This window comes from Pseudopipra pipra, chromosome 8 (genome assembly GCF_036250125.1).
Source record: "Pseudopipra pipra isolate bDixPip1 chromosome 8, bDixPip1.hap1, whole genome shotgun sequence".
In the NCBI taxonomy this organism is placed as follows: domain Eukaryota; kingdom Metazoa; phylum Chordata; class Aves; order Passeriformes; family Pipridae; genus Pseudopipra; species Pseudopipra pipra.
In genome coordinates, this window is record NC_087556.1 from 25194011 (window position 1) to 25210494 (window position 16484).

The window sequence follows — 16484 nt, forward strand, 5'->3', positions numbered from 1 at the left end:
AGGTGCTTCAGCACCTCCCCTTGGCTCTGACAGGACCCTGAGTTGTCCTTTCTTTTGACCTTTGACATTGTGTGGTAGAAGCATCTGATTTAATTTCTTGTTCTTACGGGGGGGGTGTGCATGCTCACTTGCTCATGGCTGTGGTTTTTAATAGTTGGAAGAAGAAAGGCAACAGTAAGGTTGCTTGGGGAGGGCATGGGAGGGGGATTCCTTCTGCTGCCTGCTTTTCCTGATGGGATGCAACCTGGATAGTGGGAAGATGCAGGTGATATGAGGACTGCATCAGGCAGGTGGTAAATCACTTTGCAAAGAGCCAGCTCAGCTCAGGTGTGACAGGGTGACAGTCCTGCAGAACATGGAGTGTCTGCACAGTGGACCTACAGAACTCTCAGCCTCAATACCTCTGCCTTCAGGACAAGATAAACCACACAAATCTGAAACCCATCTGTGTAAATAAATAGGCTTTAACTAATCACCCAAAGCAAAATAACCATACATACCTTTATTTTCTTACCTACATGAATAATTAACTCTTGATAGAATGAGATCAACTTTATACTGAGCACTTGTCTTTGCTGGCTCTGAACCTGCAATGTGTTCTGAGGAGAGACAAGAGATGGAATGAATTGCAGATTGCTGGCTAGTTTGTTCCCTTTGGTCTTACTTCTGAAGGTATTATTTAAATATTAAATATACTCTTACCTACTCTGTAAATAGCGAAAACGAAAGATGGATAATTTGATAGTCAAGGCATGCTAGCTCAAAATTTCATAGATGCATTTGTTTTCATATATAGCTAATGCTGAGAGAACTGGGAGTTTCATTAAAATGTAATGTGGTTAGAAGAACAAAATTTAATTTACTTTTATTGGTTTTTACCAGGAGCAGGAGTTTGTGCAGAAGCAGCAACAAGAACTGGATGCATCTCTGAAGAAAATTATTCAGCAGCAGAAGACGGAACTGGCCACTATTGAACGAGATTGTCTCAACAACAAACAGCAGCTCATGAGAGGTATCCAACATCAGGCTCTCTTTAAAAACAGGCCCTTGTGTTTTAATAAAACAATATTCTGTCTTCACTCTAAGAAGACCTTCATGAGTAATTTACAATGGTAATAAAAGCATTTTCTGTGGAATAGCATTGTTTTCAAAATGCACTTGTAGGCTACTTCTAAACATGCACCAGCAGGTAGATTGGGAAGCAGTGTGTGGTTGTTGCACTTTCTGAACCGACTTCTTCTTTTTTCCAGCTCGTGAAGCTGCAATCTGGGAACTGGAGGAGCGGCATCTGCAGGAGAAACACCAGCTCCTCAAACAGCAGCTCAAAGATCAGTACTTCATGCAGAGACACCAACTGCTTAAGAGGCACGAAAAAGTTAGTGTTGATTTTGACACATTCTCTTGTGTATTATAATGTCCAATTTTTTTGTCAGTAGTCTTATGATCTCTTCTGGTAGTTGTTTGTTTGCACAGACAAGACCCACACAAGTATTTTGAAGCTGTTGAAACTCAAAAATCTTAATCATCATACTCAAATACCTTAGTAGTATGTAGAAGTATCACTAGTAATATTTTTCTCTTTTGATTCTTAAGAAAAACCCAACCAATCACAACATCAACCTGTTCCTACTAAAAATACTGAATTCTGCTCGGATACCAAATCAGTTTTGACTTGTGTTTAAGTAAATCTACTCAGAAGTAAATCATCCTGGAATTAAATGAGTGGAATAAACTGGATTAGCTATTGGGCGAGTAGCTGACAACTGTCTCTTTATAGCTAAATCCTGTAAAATCCTTATTTGTTTTTTTATAGAGTACTCTAAAGCAAATAGTTCAGTTTTTGAAATTGTAAACCAATAGGGAGGTGTTAGAGGATCTCCTTGGTGATCAGAACATGAACAGTCTCCACTGAAGGCTTATTCCTGTCCGCTCTGGTTCATCCTGTATTGACTGTTGTTTTCACAGCTTTTGCAGCAAACTGCCCCTTCACAGCTGCAGCCCAGGAGCTCAGTTGCACAGAAGTTTCTCCCTTTGAACAACAGACTTTTTAAAAGGCAGTTCAGGAGTTGAGCAACTACTGGTAAAATATATGTGTATTCACGTTAGTTGGAGAATCTTATCAGGGCTGGGCGTGCTCCAGAGCACTCTGGAAGAAACCCCTCCTGCCCACTGGTGCTGCTGGGGCTGGGACTGGTTTCTGTTGCTGTCTCACACCGGTTGCTTACTGAGGAAATGAGATACAGATAGTATAACATTGATGGTTACTCTGTAACATTTCCACCTGGTTCCCATTGCAGGAAACGGAACAAATGCAGAGATATAATCAACGCCTTATTGAGGAGTTAAAGAACAAGCAAACTCAGGAAAGAGCCAGACTGCCTAAAATCCAGCGAAGTGAAGCAAAGACTCGCATGGCAATGTTTAAGAAAAGTTTAAGAATCAATTCGTTAGCCTCTCCAGACCAAGATCGTGAAAAAATTAAGCAGGTAATAATTAAATTAATATTTAGTTTTAATAGTGTAAATGCCAATATGAGAATGGGATAGAGTGCACTCTCACAGGTTCACAGATGGTACCAATCTGAGCTGATGCACTGGATGAGGTCAGAGGAAATCATCCTTTCCTGCAGCACTGGTGAGACTCTTCTGGGGCACTGAGTCCAATCCTGGGCTTTCCAAAACAACACAGACATGAATTTATTGGAGCAAGTACTGCAAAGGGCCTTGAAGCTGACCTAGGGACTCGTGGGTCTTTGTTACACGAGGAGCCACCTGGAATACCTGGGATGCCTCAGCCTGGAGGAGAGTGGGCTCAGGAGGGTCTTATCCGTGTGCATAAGTACCCAAAGAGGGTGGAGCATGACTCTTCCCAGGGTGCCCAGTGACAGTGTGAGAGGAAGCAGGCACAACTGAAATACAGAAAATCCAACTTAAACATAAGAAAACACTTCTTTAGTGTGTGGATAGTCAGACAACTTGCCCAGAGAGGTTGCAGACGTGCCCAGAACCCAACTGGATACAGACCTGTGCAGCTCGTTCCTGTCAACCTTGCTTTGAGTAGGGAGGTTGATCTTTCAGGTCTCTTCCAACCTCAGCCGTTCTGTGATTCTGTGAAATATTTTTAAGGATGCTTGATTTTTGTGAATTTATGAACTAAAACTGTAGGTATTCACTCATTCTTTAAAAGGGAATGCTGTGAAGATGTTCAGAGGTTTGCTTTCTAGAGATGCACTGAAGTCCCAAGTCATGGTTTCATATGGTGAGCAATGGAAGGATGAAAAATCTGGAAAATAAGATGTCCTGTAGCTGTATAACACCAACCTCGACCAATGCCTGCAGCAACACTGCTGTGTCACTTACCTTCAGAGGGAGATAATTGCAGGAGTCTGGTAGTGAAATGTGCTGTGCTTTAAGGAAAAATCAGAGTGCAAACAGAGAAATGTAATTAAAACTGTGAGGGCACTCCCTTTGTAAAGATTTTAAAAAAGAAAGAGTAGAGAAAATTACTGCTTAAATCTTCTGAAACCATTCTTCTCAGTATGTGTTCCTTCTGTTACATGCAGTTCTTTGGCTCATGTAAACTGTTGTATTCAGAGGCACAATATAAATAATCTTTTTATTTTCAATTTTAGTTTGCTGTTCAAGAAGAAAAGAGGCAGAAGAATGAAAGACTGGCTCAGCATCAGAAACACGAAAACCAAATGCGGGACCTTCAGTTGCAGTGTGAAGCAAACATCAGGGAACTGCATCAGTTACAGGTTAAAAATAGATAATATTAAATGACCATTCAGTGGGAAGACTCGGGTTAATAATGGATGCAGGCAAAGTAGAAACATCTTTTCCTTCAGTTTTACTGATCAGTGTAGAGTTTCAACTTTGCTTTCGAAGGCCTGCAGCACACTGCTTAACCACATTCGTATGCTTCCATCAGTTAATGAGAAATCATTTTAAATGCAAGAAGAGCATGAACCAGAAACAGATGATGACTTCTGGAATATCTGTCAAGTTCCCAGGGCTATTTTCTGTAGGCAACATTTCCTGTAACCTGCTTTTACTGAAATGTCATGAATCAGAACAGAGGTAGGCAGCACCAGGCATTACCGGCAAGATGTTTGCAGCAATACACGAATGAGGAGATTTTTACAAAGTGCTGCCACTTGTACATGAGCTTCTGGAAGGTACTTAGAAGGACTTCTCTTCTTGCCATAAGGAACGTTGTTCTGTCCCTTTTGGTATGCATTTAGTAAAAGTTTCTGCTGTATACCAGAGGCCAGATCTCCTTTTCCATTAAATCAGCTTTTCCCTATTTCAGGGACACGAGGAAGTTTTAAAGCATTAATGATCACCTGCTGATAACCTTTGCTTAGAGAAATCGTACAACAACCAATGAAGCTCGTTCACTCAGTTCACTTTCTTACATGCTGCAGAAACAGTCCCTGGCTGTGCCACTAATATGCCTCAGTAAATCCCCAAGTACCGTGGGAGTCTTGTGAGAGTTTCAGCTCAAGGAAAATTGAGCAGATTAGGGCTGCTCTGAGCTTCACAAGGAAAACTGGCCCCTTGCTGCACTCGGGTCCAGCCAAGTGCTTGTCATTTCTGTTGCTGTGGTTCTGTGCTCTGCATCAGAGCCATTTGGGACTGGGACTCCAAAAATACAACCATTACCAACTGCTCTTAAAAAAAGAAAGATTTGATGTAACCAAATACTTAATTTTTTTCTTGCTATGCTTCAGAAGTCCTCTGAAAGGGGGTACCTTACTGAGAGAAATATGGAGCTGAGGTGTGGTTTGATTATCTTTTTCCTAGGCCGCTTTTGCAACCACATTTCTCCCCTCTCTAAACCCCGTTTGTTCATCTCAGCTCTTGGCACCAAGAGTTGAAATATTTCCAAAAAACAGCTTTGTCTTTAATGTAATTGATTTTAATAAATTGTACAGACTGTCTTTAGAAAGCAAAGCAGAAATGCTGTCTGACCTTGAAAAGCATTATTAGGCAGTGAAACACAGTTTTGAGTAACACTCAGCTTCTGCCTTAATGGCACTCAGCAGTGTTTGGATTTGTGAGTGTTTCTTATCTCAATTGGCTCCGATGGAAAGATCAGCTTTTGAAAATGCAGCCTCGTAACATACTTTTATCTTGTAATTATTCACGTCACTATTTACACAGAATAAGCTAATTAGAAAGAATTAGGACAACATATGTCACTGTACAAATGTTGAGTTGCCTAATCTGAATTAGTTTTACATAAGGATTATCTGTATCTTCTTTTAAGAATGAAAAATGCCATCTACTGGTTGAGCATGAGACTCAGAAACTAAAAGAGCTGGATGAAGAGCACAGCCAAGAACTGAAGGAATGGAGAGAGAAATTGAGACCGAGAAAAAAGGTAAATTGGAGCAGTTCTGGAATCAGGAAATAATCAAGGGCTTGATCAAGCAAATACAGAGAGTACAAAAGCATTGCAGAGGAGAATCAAGCTGCTGTACAAAGCTGTTATAATTCACCGAATAATAAAAGATGTTAAAAAATGCAAACCTGAGCAAAAGGCAGGTGCAACAAAACAGTCTATGTGTTACCAGCCTCTTGCAGGGCTCCCTCCTGCAGCGTATGTGTGCGTGTTTGCATGGAAAACTTAGCTGGAGATGCATTCCTAAACCTAGATTTCTTTCAGAAGCCAGTGGATTGCTCCAAAAATTGAGTGCTTAAGAGTAGATAGAGGAGATAGGTTTAGGGATTTATATTTTATTTTAAAATGGAAAATGCTAGATTTTCACACAGTTCAGAGACTGTCCTACAGACAGATGATGTTCTTGGCTTGCGGTGTCTTACAATTTCATGTTTGCTGAGTGACTTTTCTTGATGATGTTTATGAAGTTACAGCATTATATCAGACAATATATCACCACAATAATGGGTTTCTTGTACTTTGCCTTGTTAATTCTGTGACAATCTGATTTTGGTTTTAGACGCTGGAGGAAGAATTTGCCAGAAAACTGCAGGAACAGGAAGTTTTCTTTAAAATGACTGGAGAATCCGAATGCCTTAATCCTTCAACACAAAGCCGGATTTCCAAATTCTATCCAATCCCCAGCCTTCACTCTACTGGGTCATAACTCTGGGAACTGCTGTAGGTTTTTTCCTATTTGGAATTCTCCATCCTTACCCATCTAACCTGACTTATCTGCGACCTGTGTACATCCAAGGACCCCGCGCTTTTTGTTTTCGGTGGAGACAATCAGTGTCACATCAGTTTCTTCGCTTCTCTGAGCAGAAGAAACGAACCTAGTGTTGGTGTACAATGGTAATGTTACGTCCTTCAGGTGTTTCAAGACTAAGTGGGCTTTTTATCTCGGTCTCTAAAAGTATGTTACCTATGGTTTTGACTTTAAACCTGAAGTATTAGTTGTGCTCTTTCTCATCACAGAAAAAATGGTTTCTCGTGTGAATATTTAAACAATGTAATATTAGTTCTGCTACTGTGTTTTTAAGTATCAGATCTCTCCACGAGAGAATTCCACAATTGAAAATGCCATGAGAGGTTTAAAGTTTCATAACGTTGAGCAGTGTCTTCATGGCAAGAACTGAAACTAATTGCTAAGAACATGCCAGTAATCAGAGAAACAAACCCTTATGTTTAAACACAATTGGCAAAAGCAAAGGCCTTTGTAATATCTTTCAAAAGAAACCTCTGGCATGAATTAAACTGAGCTGATCTCCATGTCATGTTTTGTCCATTAGTTCCATAATGAAATGGGGTGCTAGTTTAGTTAATACAGTGCCTGAAACACTTAGATATGCTGATCCTGGTAACAGGATATGTTTTGTCATTTAAAAAAACAAAACTCCTTAGCATTGTTGTTACTGTACAAAACAAGATTTCTTGCTGCTACTGCCATTTTGGTTGTAAATCCTCACCCTAAAATATTTTGCACTAAAATATGTAAAGGTGAAAGAAATGCTAACTTTAAAATGCACAGTTTGTTATTTTCCTTTGCTATTACAGGTGGTTAGTTCTACAAATTGAAAAACTGTAGAATGTATTTTTTAGAAAGCAGGGTGCAAAATGCACGTGGTTTCTCTAACTGTACCTGGAATGGGTAGAGCCATTGTTCTGTTCTTACCAAAGCCTGTTCATTTAAACTCCACTGGAAAAGTGGAGGTGGATGGTCATATTTATAAATAATCATGGCTAAAGTCTGATTTCATTAGAAGTGTTAGATTCAAATTTTTTTTAATTTTAGTCATTTTATTTTGTGGAAAGATTTAAGTTAAATATATAGACAAACTCCTCTATGAAGCTGGGTGTTTTGCTTTTGTGTTGCCACCTACTAACATAGGCAGGTTTTATTTTTTAAGTTCATAGATGTACAATAAGTTATTTACCTGACTGATCTGCAGTGGAAAATCTGAAATGTTTCTCATGTAGTGGGTAGGGAAATACAGCTGTATTAGATCAATTTTTGCTGCACTCCTTTTGGTGGTTAGAGGTTGAGTCATATCAAGACACAGTATTTAAGGCTGTACTTGGGTATGCTGGAGTTCCATTTGTAAAATAGTGTTTGCTTTCTGTTGTTTGAGGCCTGACTTTCTCATGTCTCTTCGGGCATCAACTGCAACCGTTTTGTTTTGCTCTCTCGCATTGAACGTGTGGCTGGTGACCATTACACGGCGTTCATTTCATGGGAACTGTGTTGCTGCATGTCAATGAGCTCATAAATTAACATAGGACTTTATAATCAGCTGTGGTCAAAACCTTGGATGCTGAAATCCTTGGACGTTGAACCGAAACCTTCTCAATGAAGACACTTAATTTACAGCACAGAAAAAAAATTAATTGGAAAATGCATGTTTTAATTTAAATTTTGTAACTTTTTGATAGCATAATTACTTTAATAGCTAGCCTTAATTTCTGGCATTTTATTATTATAAATGTGTATTGTGTACTGTTGTAAATTCACACACCATATCTCTAGAATGTTCTCTGTTGCTAAATGCAAAGTTCTTTGAATTGTTTGTTCATTAGGGAGAAAAAATGTCTTTGAGAACTTTTGTTTTATAAGCTCCACCTTCATAAATTGACTGTTACTGAGATAACATTAAATAATCTTCATTTCTATTTAGCAGAATTTGTTTGCAGTTTAGTATGACGTAGGCTCAGTGCTTCACTCAGGGAGTAGGCAGGGCAGGCAGATTTTCCTCAGAGGGAAATCACAGAATCACAGAATGTTAAGGGGTTGGAATGGACCTTAAAGATCATCTAGTCCCAACCCCCCCACCTCCACTAGACCAGGTTGCTCAAGGCCAGCCTGACCTTGAACACTTCCAGGGTTGGGGCATCCACAGCCTCCCTGGGCAACCTGTTCCAGGGCCTCATCACCCTCACAGTAAAAAATTTCTTCCTAATATCTATCCTAAATTCCCCCTCTTGCAATTTGTACCCAGTGCTCCTTGTCCTATCACTACACTACATTAATAATCTTCTCCTTACGTTCTTGGTAGTTTCAGTGATAACTTGCTAATGTATATTGGCATTTTGTTTACCTCTGTCTAAATCTCTTACATCTTTTATTTGAAGATCCTTTTCACATAGGCCCCTGCAATCTGATCTCACTGTAAATTGCACAAATAACTGTAACTGAACTGTGTGATGAAGGGAGACAGACGTGGTGATGGAAACCTTGCTCATCTCTTCAAGTGGGGAGCACTGTGAAGCAGTTGCAGCCTTGTGAACTGTGCTGAGAATTGATATCAAGCATGAAAATATATTTTATGTGTGATAACAGGAACTAGCATGGGTACTTATACACTTAGACTGATAAAATTGGATATAAGTGTTGCAGAACATGAAAGAGGTGTTACAATATTATATCAGTGTTGGAAAATTCAATTCAGGCCCAAAAGAGATCTCCTGAGATACAAAATCCAATCTCTGTGCTGTCTCATGTCACCTCCCTGTAATGAATGTTAGCAGCTCCATCTCCAGGGTAGTTAGATGTGTTTTCCACAGCCAAAACAATGTGCTTTCTTACTGAGTGTTTGGCAGATCTTATTGTCCCCACATGCTCTTGCAAAGCTGGCCACAAATCAGTATTTTCTCACCTTTTGTGTTTTCCTACATCATAAACACTGTCCACAGGAAAACGAGCAAGGCAATAAGTGCCTGGATTGCAGTCAGTGTATGGGTTGTCCTCCTGTATTTACAGCTGATCCTCACAGAAAACCTGCCTGCAGGCCCCTGGCCTCTGATGGGGTCAGACTTCACATGTGCTTCCTGAACTCTGAAAGCAGATTTGGGCATCTGCTAAGTCAGCTTTTATGGGAAAGGGCCTCATAAGGACGAGCCCCTGGCTCTGCTCACGTCCTGAGTTCCTGAACTCAGCTGTGTGCAGGCTCTCCAGTCCTCGACTAACGCAGTGCTGCCGGTACCCAGGGAGCTCTCTGGGGGCTCCTGTGCCCCTGATTTTAGGAGACTCTACATCTCTCCTGAGTGGGGCTGGCTGAGGAGAGGTTACCAGTCCTGGGGGGAATGGTTCAGGTCTGGCTCAGGCCTTGGCCTCCCGGTGTCCCAGGGGAACTTTGCTGTTTACTTCAGTGAGAGAGAAATACTCCAACATTTGATCCTCTCTGATTCCCATAAAACAAATTTTCCTTCTCCAAGCGCTCTGCTGTCTCTGCTGAATGCACAAGAAGGGTGTATGGTATGTAAAGATATGATATTGAGGTTGTTATTCTTATGATTGAGTAGATGGATCCTGATTTATAAATGCCTTCTGAAGGAAAACCTTTATTTGAATTGACACCTGAATTCCAGTTCCAAGGTGGCAGGGCTGCTGTCCTGACTGCTGGCATTCACTCACAGTGATTTTTCACATCAGTTAAAATACTGTTAAAATACTGTTAAATTCCAGTTGAGCTGCATCCTTTTTTCCAGATAATCTTTTCAGCTAATACCCTTTTAAAATTACATTCATGGGTGTTCAATATCTAATCAATCACACAGTTTAAAAAATTATTCTTCTATCCCAGAGGACTTTATGACAACTCCATGCTACTGAATTATTTTTCTTAATAAATAAGAAATGTAGCACCGTAACTAAGATGCAGCCAAGCAAAGCAGCAAAGAAATTTCTTTCATCACACCATGTCCTTTGTGACAGCAAAATCACACTGGAAGTTTAAGTTGGTTCTCCAGCTGAAACAATATCTGTCTTGCAAGAATTTCAAGGATGCTTTGGTATAGGAAAGACTTGAATAAGGTGTTTTAAATTCAGGCACTTAAGTCCACTTTTAGGCAGCCTGATTTTCAGAGCTGCCGTGCAGCTGCAGCTCCCAGGACCTCTAACACTGATCTTGCTGGAAACTGAAATGTGCAAATAAGCTCAGTGCTGGCTGCTTCCACTGAACTCCTGTTTCTTGGTTTAGCTGGGGAAGTGGGGCAAGTTTTTCAGGACAGTGACTCTGGTTGTTGGAGGAAGGGGAGGGAGGAGTGTTTAGTACAGTCACTGTGTACATAAGTTCTCTGCCTTCTATGTTAACATTTATATTCTTGTCATTTTGTGTCAAAACCTGTACTTCTTGATCTCAGAAACTTCCTTGCATTGATGTGTCTGTGCATATTTCCCATTTTCAGACTACTTCTGCCATCTTCACAGCAGTTGAAATAAGGTCAGAGAGAAATAACCTTCCTTGTTCACAGGCAAGCCAAGGCCAGGATGCCCTCTTGTTTCTCAGTCTTACAAAAGATGAGAACAGATAAAAGGGAGAAGACAAAAGAAAACTCTACAATGTTTCTCTTTTACAGAACTTTTAGTTGTTTTCTGCCCCCTTTCTCCCACCTCAATTCTTGTGCTTCATTTCTGTAGCTCCTTTGCACATCTGGCATTGGGGCAGTCAGTGGTGCCAGAGAAGAACAACCCCTTGAATACAAACACGCTCTGACCCAGCTCATCACTAAAGGCTCATGTGCTTCCATTGTACCAAAAGCAAAAGGGAGTGGCTGAGCCCAAAGTTACTCTGATTTTCCAAAATCTCTTCCCCAATTACCAAACTAAGTGGTAAGGCCTCTTTTACAGTATCAGTCCTAAAATGGTGGAAAGAACAGAAACTAGAAAGGGACATGGAGTCAAATCTGACATTGAGCTGTCACCCACATGTTCTGTCAGCAAGCCAAGCAGAGCGGGAGTCCTGTCACAGTCCTGTGACAAAGCACATCCACTGAGGCACCGCCGGCCTCGTGTTCTCCCAGCAGTTCATTGCATGTTTTGTGTTAACTGCAAAACAAGTTACTTTTGCCTTACAGAAAGCAACCAAAAATCATGAGATGGATGAATAATTGGCTAAGGGTTTCTGTACAGCTCATGGAAGTGAACTTGCAGTAGCAGCCATACAATGATTTTGGTTTGTTTTTTTTTTTTTGGTCTTGTTTTTAAAAGTAATTGATTTCATGGCTTTCTGTAGAATATTGTAATAATTCTGCTGTAAATACAATAAAAAAATCACAGTTTGCTGAGATTGTCTCTGTTTTGTTGATGGAAAACTTGCATGAAATACAAGTGATTTTGGAGTGAAGAGGACAATTTAGAATTTTTAAAATAACTGAGCATAAAAAGTATTTAACACTGTGCCATTGTATTTTACCACTGTACCTCAGACCCCTCTCAGGTGCCTCACCCTGCCCCACAACACAACCTGCAAGCACAGAAAGGTGGTCCTGAGTAGTTCAGGGATTGGCTTAAAAACACACTTTAATTGGGCTGTTTACATTAAAATTATGTTTCCCCAGTGTTTAGAAAACCAGAAAAAAAATACAAAAATATTTTTAAAAAGATAAACAAATTACTTTTAAAAGTGCTTCTGTTTGGTCCCTGTGCATGTCCTGTCTTGCTGTGCTGCTGCCTCCCATTTAGGGCCAGCAGGGTTTGTGGAGAGGGAATCCCAGTGCGGTGCAAGCTCAGTCCCACAGTATCTTGCAGGGTCTTGTATCCTGTGGGCTGATCCTGCATCTGATCCCTGACAAAGCACAGCATTTGGTGGGGGTGGAATTGCTTTTTTTTTTTTTTTTGCTGGATAGTTGGCTACTTGTTAAAAAAACCCAGGTTTTTACATAGCTGGGAGCAATACAAGAAGCCGGGACTAGGTGAGACAGGAAGCCCTTGTCAGCCTGGGAGCTCAGGGTCAGGCAGGCAAACATCAGTAACAGGAGCAAACACCCACACTGGGGCCATGCTGGACACGTACAGGAGACATTCAGATCTCTGCAGCAACGCTGAACTATCAAGTCTAAGGGGTCAGCTGAGTGGCAAAGGACTGTTTAGCATTAAGGCAGTGAAGAGTCAGGCTAATTCTCTACAGGCTGCTGGGATTGCTGCCCTGTGCAGAACTGAGCTGCCTCTTTCCTTAAACCCCAACATTTCTTCTTTTTCTTCTGCCAACATACACTTGTTCACCTAGAGACAATAAAGTAAAAAGGAGTTATTTGAAAAATTCATGTAGGAAGACAAAAGATCCCAAAGAGTGTTTTCCAGCCATTCCCAGTGATGGGCTGGTGCCTGGGGAATCCTTCACTCCCTGACAGGCAAACCCTGCTCTCCTGGGGATGGCAGGTGTTCATACCTTTCTCTCCTTTCTCTCCTTTCGGTCCCCTGTGCCCTTGTCGTCCTGGTGGGCCCATTGGTCCAGGGTCACCTAAAGGGATGAGAAAACCAAGTTTTTTCTTGAGCACAAGTGGCTCATGGACAGGGACAGACCAAGGTAAGGGAGGCCAAGGCAGGACAACGTTTTGGCTGAGATCCTGAAGGTGCCACCTTCAGTGTAGGAAGGTGTGACCTTGAGCAGTGCTGTGGTCACAGTGCTGCTTCCTGGGCCTCACAGGGCTAAAGAAGGAAAGGATGGCAAGCCTTACCTTTGGGTCCAGGATAACCCCTCTCTCCCTTTTCACCGGGTGGCCCCTGGATGGCACCATAAGCTGCAGAGGGAAATAAAGGAGAGGATGAATGAGAGGGACAAACCACTGTGCTTCCTCAGAGAAGCAGCGGGTCACCCTGGAAGGTCATTTCTCTCAGTTAGATGGGATGAGACTGACAGAGAAAGTTTTTCAAAAATGGTTTTGGTCCCAGCAAAGTTCCAGGGATAGGCTGTGATGGCATTTCACCAGCCCTGCTCTGCCACCTTCTCTGGGTGTCCTGGCTGTCACCAGGGCTGGAGCTGGCCTGTGCTCAGGGCAAGGAATCTGAGAGCAGAGCGAGCAGTTGACTCATGTATTTGTACATGTGCCAGCCCAGCCATGTTAAAATGGGCCACACAGATTGCAAGCCCGGAGACCTTCAGGGTTTGGGATGAGTTTCTTACAAATAGTGGGAAAAACTGATGTCCTTCCTAATGATAAGACTGCACCTCCCCAGCAAGGGAGGAAGGAGATTGAAAGACCATCCACCTCCAGTGGTGTACCTTGGCTTTTGCAATGTGCAAAGGTAAAAAGATCATTAGGTCTGTGAGAGTCTGGGGAGATCTCATATGCATGAGCCAGAAATGGCAAGTCAGTGTCACTTACTTCTAAAGAAGTCCATGAGGTCATCAGTGACATTGCCATAGGCTGCAAAGACCTTGCTGATGCCAGGGGGACCAGGAGGGCCTGGGGGACCTGCGGGTCCCTGTGCAGTGTAAGACATCAGGTCCTGAAGAATACCTCGGCCTGAGGAATTAAAGATGTCATTTGAAAGGAGCTCTAGGAGAACTGTGGCTGGATGCTGAGGCAGGAAGGTGTAAGGGAGAGTGGTAGGCAGCAGGAAGGGGAGGGAAGTGACCAGCATGACAGCAGGCACAGGGGGTTAGGAGTTGTAGGCTGGGACAGGGAGGGGCAGGACAAGCAGGCTTTTCACTCACTCTGTAGGCTCTCTGACACACGGAGTGCCAGCTCGTTGTAATCCAGGGAACCAGAGAAGGAATTGCTATAGGATCTGCTTGAACCTGCTGATCTGCTGTGGGATTCTTCCTCCGTCAGCAACCCATCGTAAGTCCCATCACCACCCATGGAGGCACCGTAAGTGCCATCGCTGCCCGCTGAGGAGTGGTAAGAGGACATCCTGCTCATGGAGCTGCCATATGAGCTGCCTGTGCCCAGTGACCCCCCATGGGAGCCCTCAGCACCAAGGGATCCTCCATGTGAGCGCTCAGAAGTCAGTAACCCTTGGTAGGATGAAGACATAGACCCAGCCATGAAGCCACTGTCTCCTTTGGGTCCTGGTGGTCCCCGTGGCCCAGGGGGCCCAGGCGGCCCTGAGATGTAGCTTCGAACTTCATCACCTGCAAAATACAAGGGGAGAACTTCAGGGACACTGGGCTTGGCAAATGAAATTCTTTCCCACCAACCCTCATCCAGTGCCACTTCTCAGACAGCAGGCAAGTATTTAAATTTTGATCTCTACAGGTGGCACCCTCCTCCTTCCCACAGTTTTGTGTGCCCAGTCTTGGGAACATGCCCACTAACTTTGCAGAAGGGTGCACTCCTCTCGGGCTAATTTCAGCACCTCTGACAAAACAGCCATTCTGTGACCAGTCTCCCAAAAGTGAGGAGAGCCTCATGTTTTTGAAAGACTGCCCTGGATGACTTGGCAGGATGAGCTCAGACCAAAGCTGCTTCACAGCTGCCTCAGTGCTGCCTTCCAACCCCTGAATCATCCATTGCTCTGGGGGCAGGTGCTTGCCAAAGAAAATGCTTTTCCAATGGCAAAACTCTGCCAGCATCCTTACTAGGGACTTGCTGTTCAGCACAGGCCAATTTTAAGTGCCCAGTGCCTGTCCCTGTTGTGTCACAACATGGACCTTGGACGGGCAGTTGGACTGAGAGGAGACAACCCTGCAGGATTCAGCACCATATAGACCTGGCTGTACAGGTAAGGTGTTTCTGCAGCCCCAGTTCAGGGAAGACTCCTACAGGAATGCCTCAGCTGTGGCAGAGAGCACCCACACGGGGCAAAGCATGGCTTGGAATGTGTGCAGGAAGGATGGATGGTGTCTCCTTACTCTTCAGGTACTGGATCAGCTCACTCCTGAACTCATCGCTGTGGGTGATGTCAGCATAGGACAAAAGGCCAGTTCCTGAGAAGCCTGGGGGTCCTGGAGGGCCAGGAGGACCAGGTGGGCCCCGGACTCCAGAAAGGGAAGAGTATCCCACGTCTTGAGAGAGAGAAAGAATTATTTTTCATCAGCAAGAAGACAAGGAAATCGCACGTCGGGGGATCTTGAATGTTTCCAACCCCAACTTCCATTCCTTTACAGATGATAACGATGAGATTTTTTTCTTTAAAGTGACCTTGTTCTCAGTGGCTAGTCTCACCCCTCATAAGCTAAATCTCAGCCTCAGCTCCCCCACCACCTACAAACAGAATCTCTGTGAGAAACACAAGTGCTTTACTTTGTAGGTAGGCAGAGACATCCTCCAAAGTGGTGCCTGGTGTTCCAGGGATCCCTGGAGGTCCTGGGGGCCCTGCAGGACCAGGTGGCCCAACAAATCCACTGAATTCAGAGTCTGTAAGACACAAGATAAGAAAAGAAGTCACCAAAACAACCACAACCCTGATGAATATTCCTTGACAATACAGGTAATGCCAGATACAGCCAAGTATAAGGCACTTTTTTCTCCCCAGCACCTTCTGGTGCAGTCTTCCTGGGGCACCTCACTTCCCTGTGTGTAGACATCACATTGGAAAGTCAGGAGATTCCAGAGAGAGTAGAAGTCCCTGTTTTTTAAATATACTTTTAAAGAGTGGCATAAGAAATTACACCTTTATGCTGCAGAGTATGGATACAACAAAGGGCTCCTCCATGCCCATTCCTAAAATATCGTCTCTGCTGCTCCCTACAGGAGCACAATGATCCAGCTGCAGCCCCTTGTGGTGTGTGCAGGTCCTGGCATAGCCCAGAGATCTGCAGTCCTGCTAAGGACAAGGGGCCATCAGAGTTTATTCATACAGGATTATATTTGTCATGATGGGCAAAAGGGGAAATTCTGTGATTAAGGTTGTAAAAAAAGATCTCAGGGCTGTGTGGGCACCCATAGCAGGGGAGCAAAGAAGTTCACTTACTTCGCAGGTATGCTGTGAGGTCACTGTAGGATATACCAGGAGTCCCTGGAGGCCCAGGTGGTCCAGGAAGTCCAATGCTCATACCAGAACCTGCAAAATCAAACAGATCCATGTTATCAGAACAGTATGAGCAGACAGGCTGCAGGGCTTGTTCACAGGCAATGCAGGAGGGACTCCTGCAGCATGGAGTGTTCTCATCAGCAGGTTGTGCTGGGAACCAAAGATCAAGCCTTGCTCTGGACTTGGAGTTAGAATTTGCCCATCAACCCCAACACAAGGGCACCTGCAGACAGGCAAGGATCAGGCCTCTATTCTTGGCAAAAGCTCTGCATCCCATGAACCCATGACATGGTGGGGGCACTCCCAGACTGCAGGCTGATGCTGCTCTCCCTGTGTCTGCAGC

General features: G+C 43.3%; 2 protein-coding genes across 6 annotated transcripts in view; one reads left to right on the top strand and one right to left on the bottom strand.

Annotated features, from left to right (window-relative positions):
- The window catches only part of SLK (STE20 like kinase), a 50480-nt gene extending 38972 nt beyond the window's left edge, over nucleotides 1–11508 (top strand). For all 4 annotated transcript variants that reach the window (XM_064663234.1, XM_064663233.1, XM_064663235.1 and 1 more), the window contains 6 exons: nucleotides 883–1012; nucleotides 1251–1375; nucleotides 2298–2486; nucleotides 3632–3757; nucleotides 5272–5385; nucleotides 5966–11508. In XM_064663234.1, the coding sequence (XP_064519304.1) occupies nucleotides 883–1012; nucleotides 1251–1375; nucleotides 2298–2486; nucleotides 3632–3757; nucleotides 5272–5385; nucleotides 5966–6112 (831 nt within the window). In that variant the 3' untranslated portion in view covers nucleotides 6113–11508. The remainder of the gene's footprint in view (nucleotides 1–882; nucleotides 1013–1250; nucleotides 1376–2297; nucleotides 2487–3631; nucleotides 3758–5271; nucleotides 5386–5965) is intronic.
- Nucleotides 7881–16484, bottom strand: part of COL17A1 (collagen type XVII alpha 1 chain) — a 63157-nt gene continuing 54553 nt past the window's right edge. For both annotated transcript variants that reach the window (XM_064663230.1, XM_064663231.1), the window contains exons 50-57: nucleotides 16082–16171; nucleotides 15412–15525; nucleotides 15021–15173; nucleotides 13881–14300; nucleotides 13549–13689; nucleotides 12901–12963; nucleotides 12612–12683; nucleotides 7881–12445 (exon numbers count right to left, since the gene is read on the bottom strand). In XM_064663230.1, the coding sequence (XP_064519300.1) occupies nucleotides 12396–12445; nucleotides 12612–12683; nucleotides 12901–12963; nucleotides 13549–13689; nucleotides 13881–14300; nucleotides 15021–15173; nucleotides 15412–15525; nucleotides 16082–16171 (1103 nt within the window). In that variant the 3' untranslated portion in view covers nucleotides 7881–12395. The remainder of the gene's footprint in view (nucleotides 12446–12611; nucleotides 12684–12900; nucleotides 12964–13548; nucleotides 13690–13880; nucleotides 14301–15020; nucleotides 15174–15411; nucleotides 15526–16081; nucleotides 16172–16484) is intronic.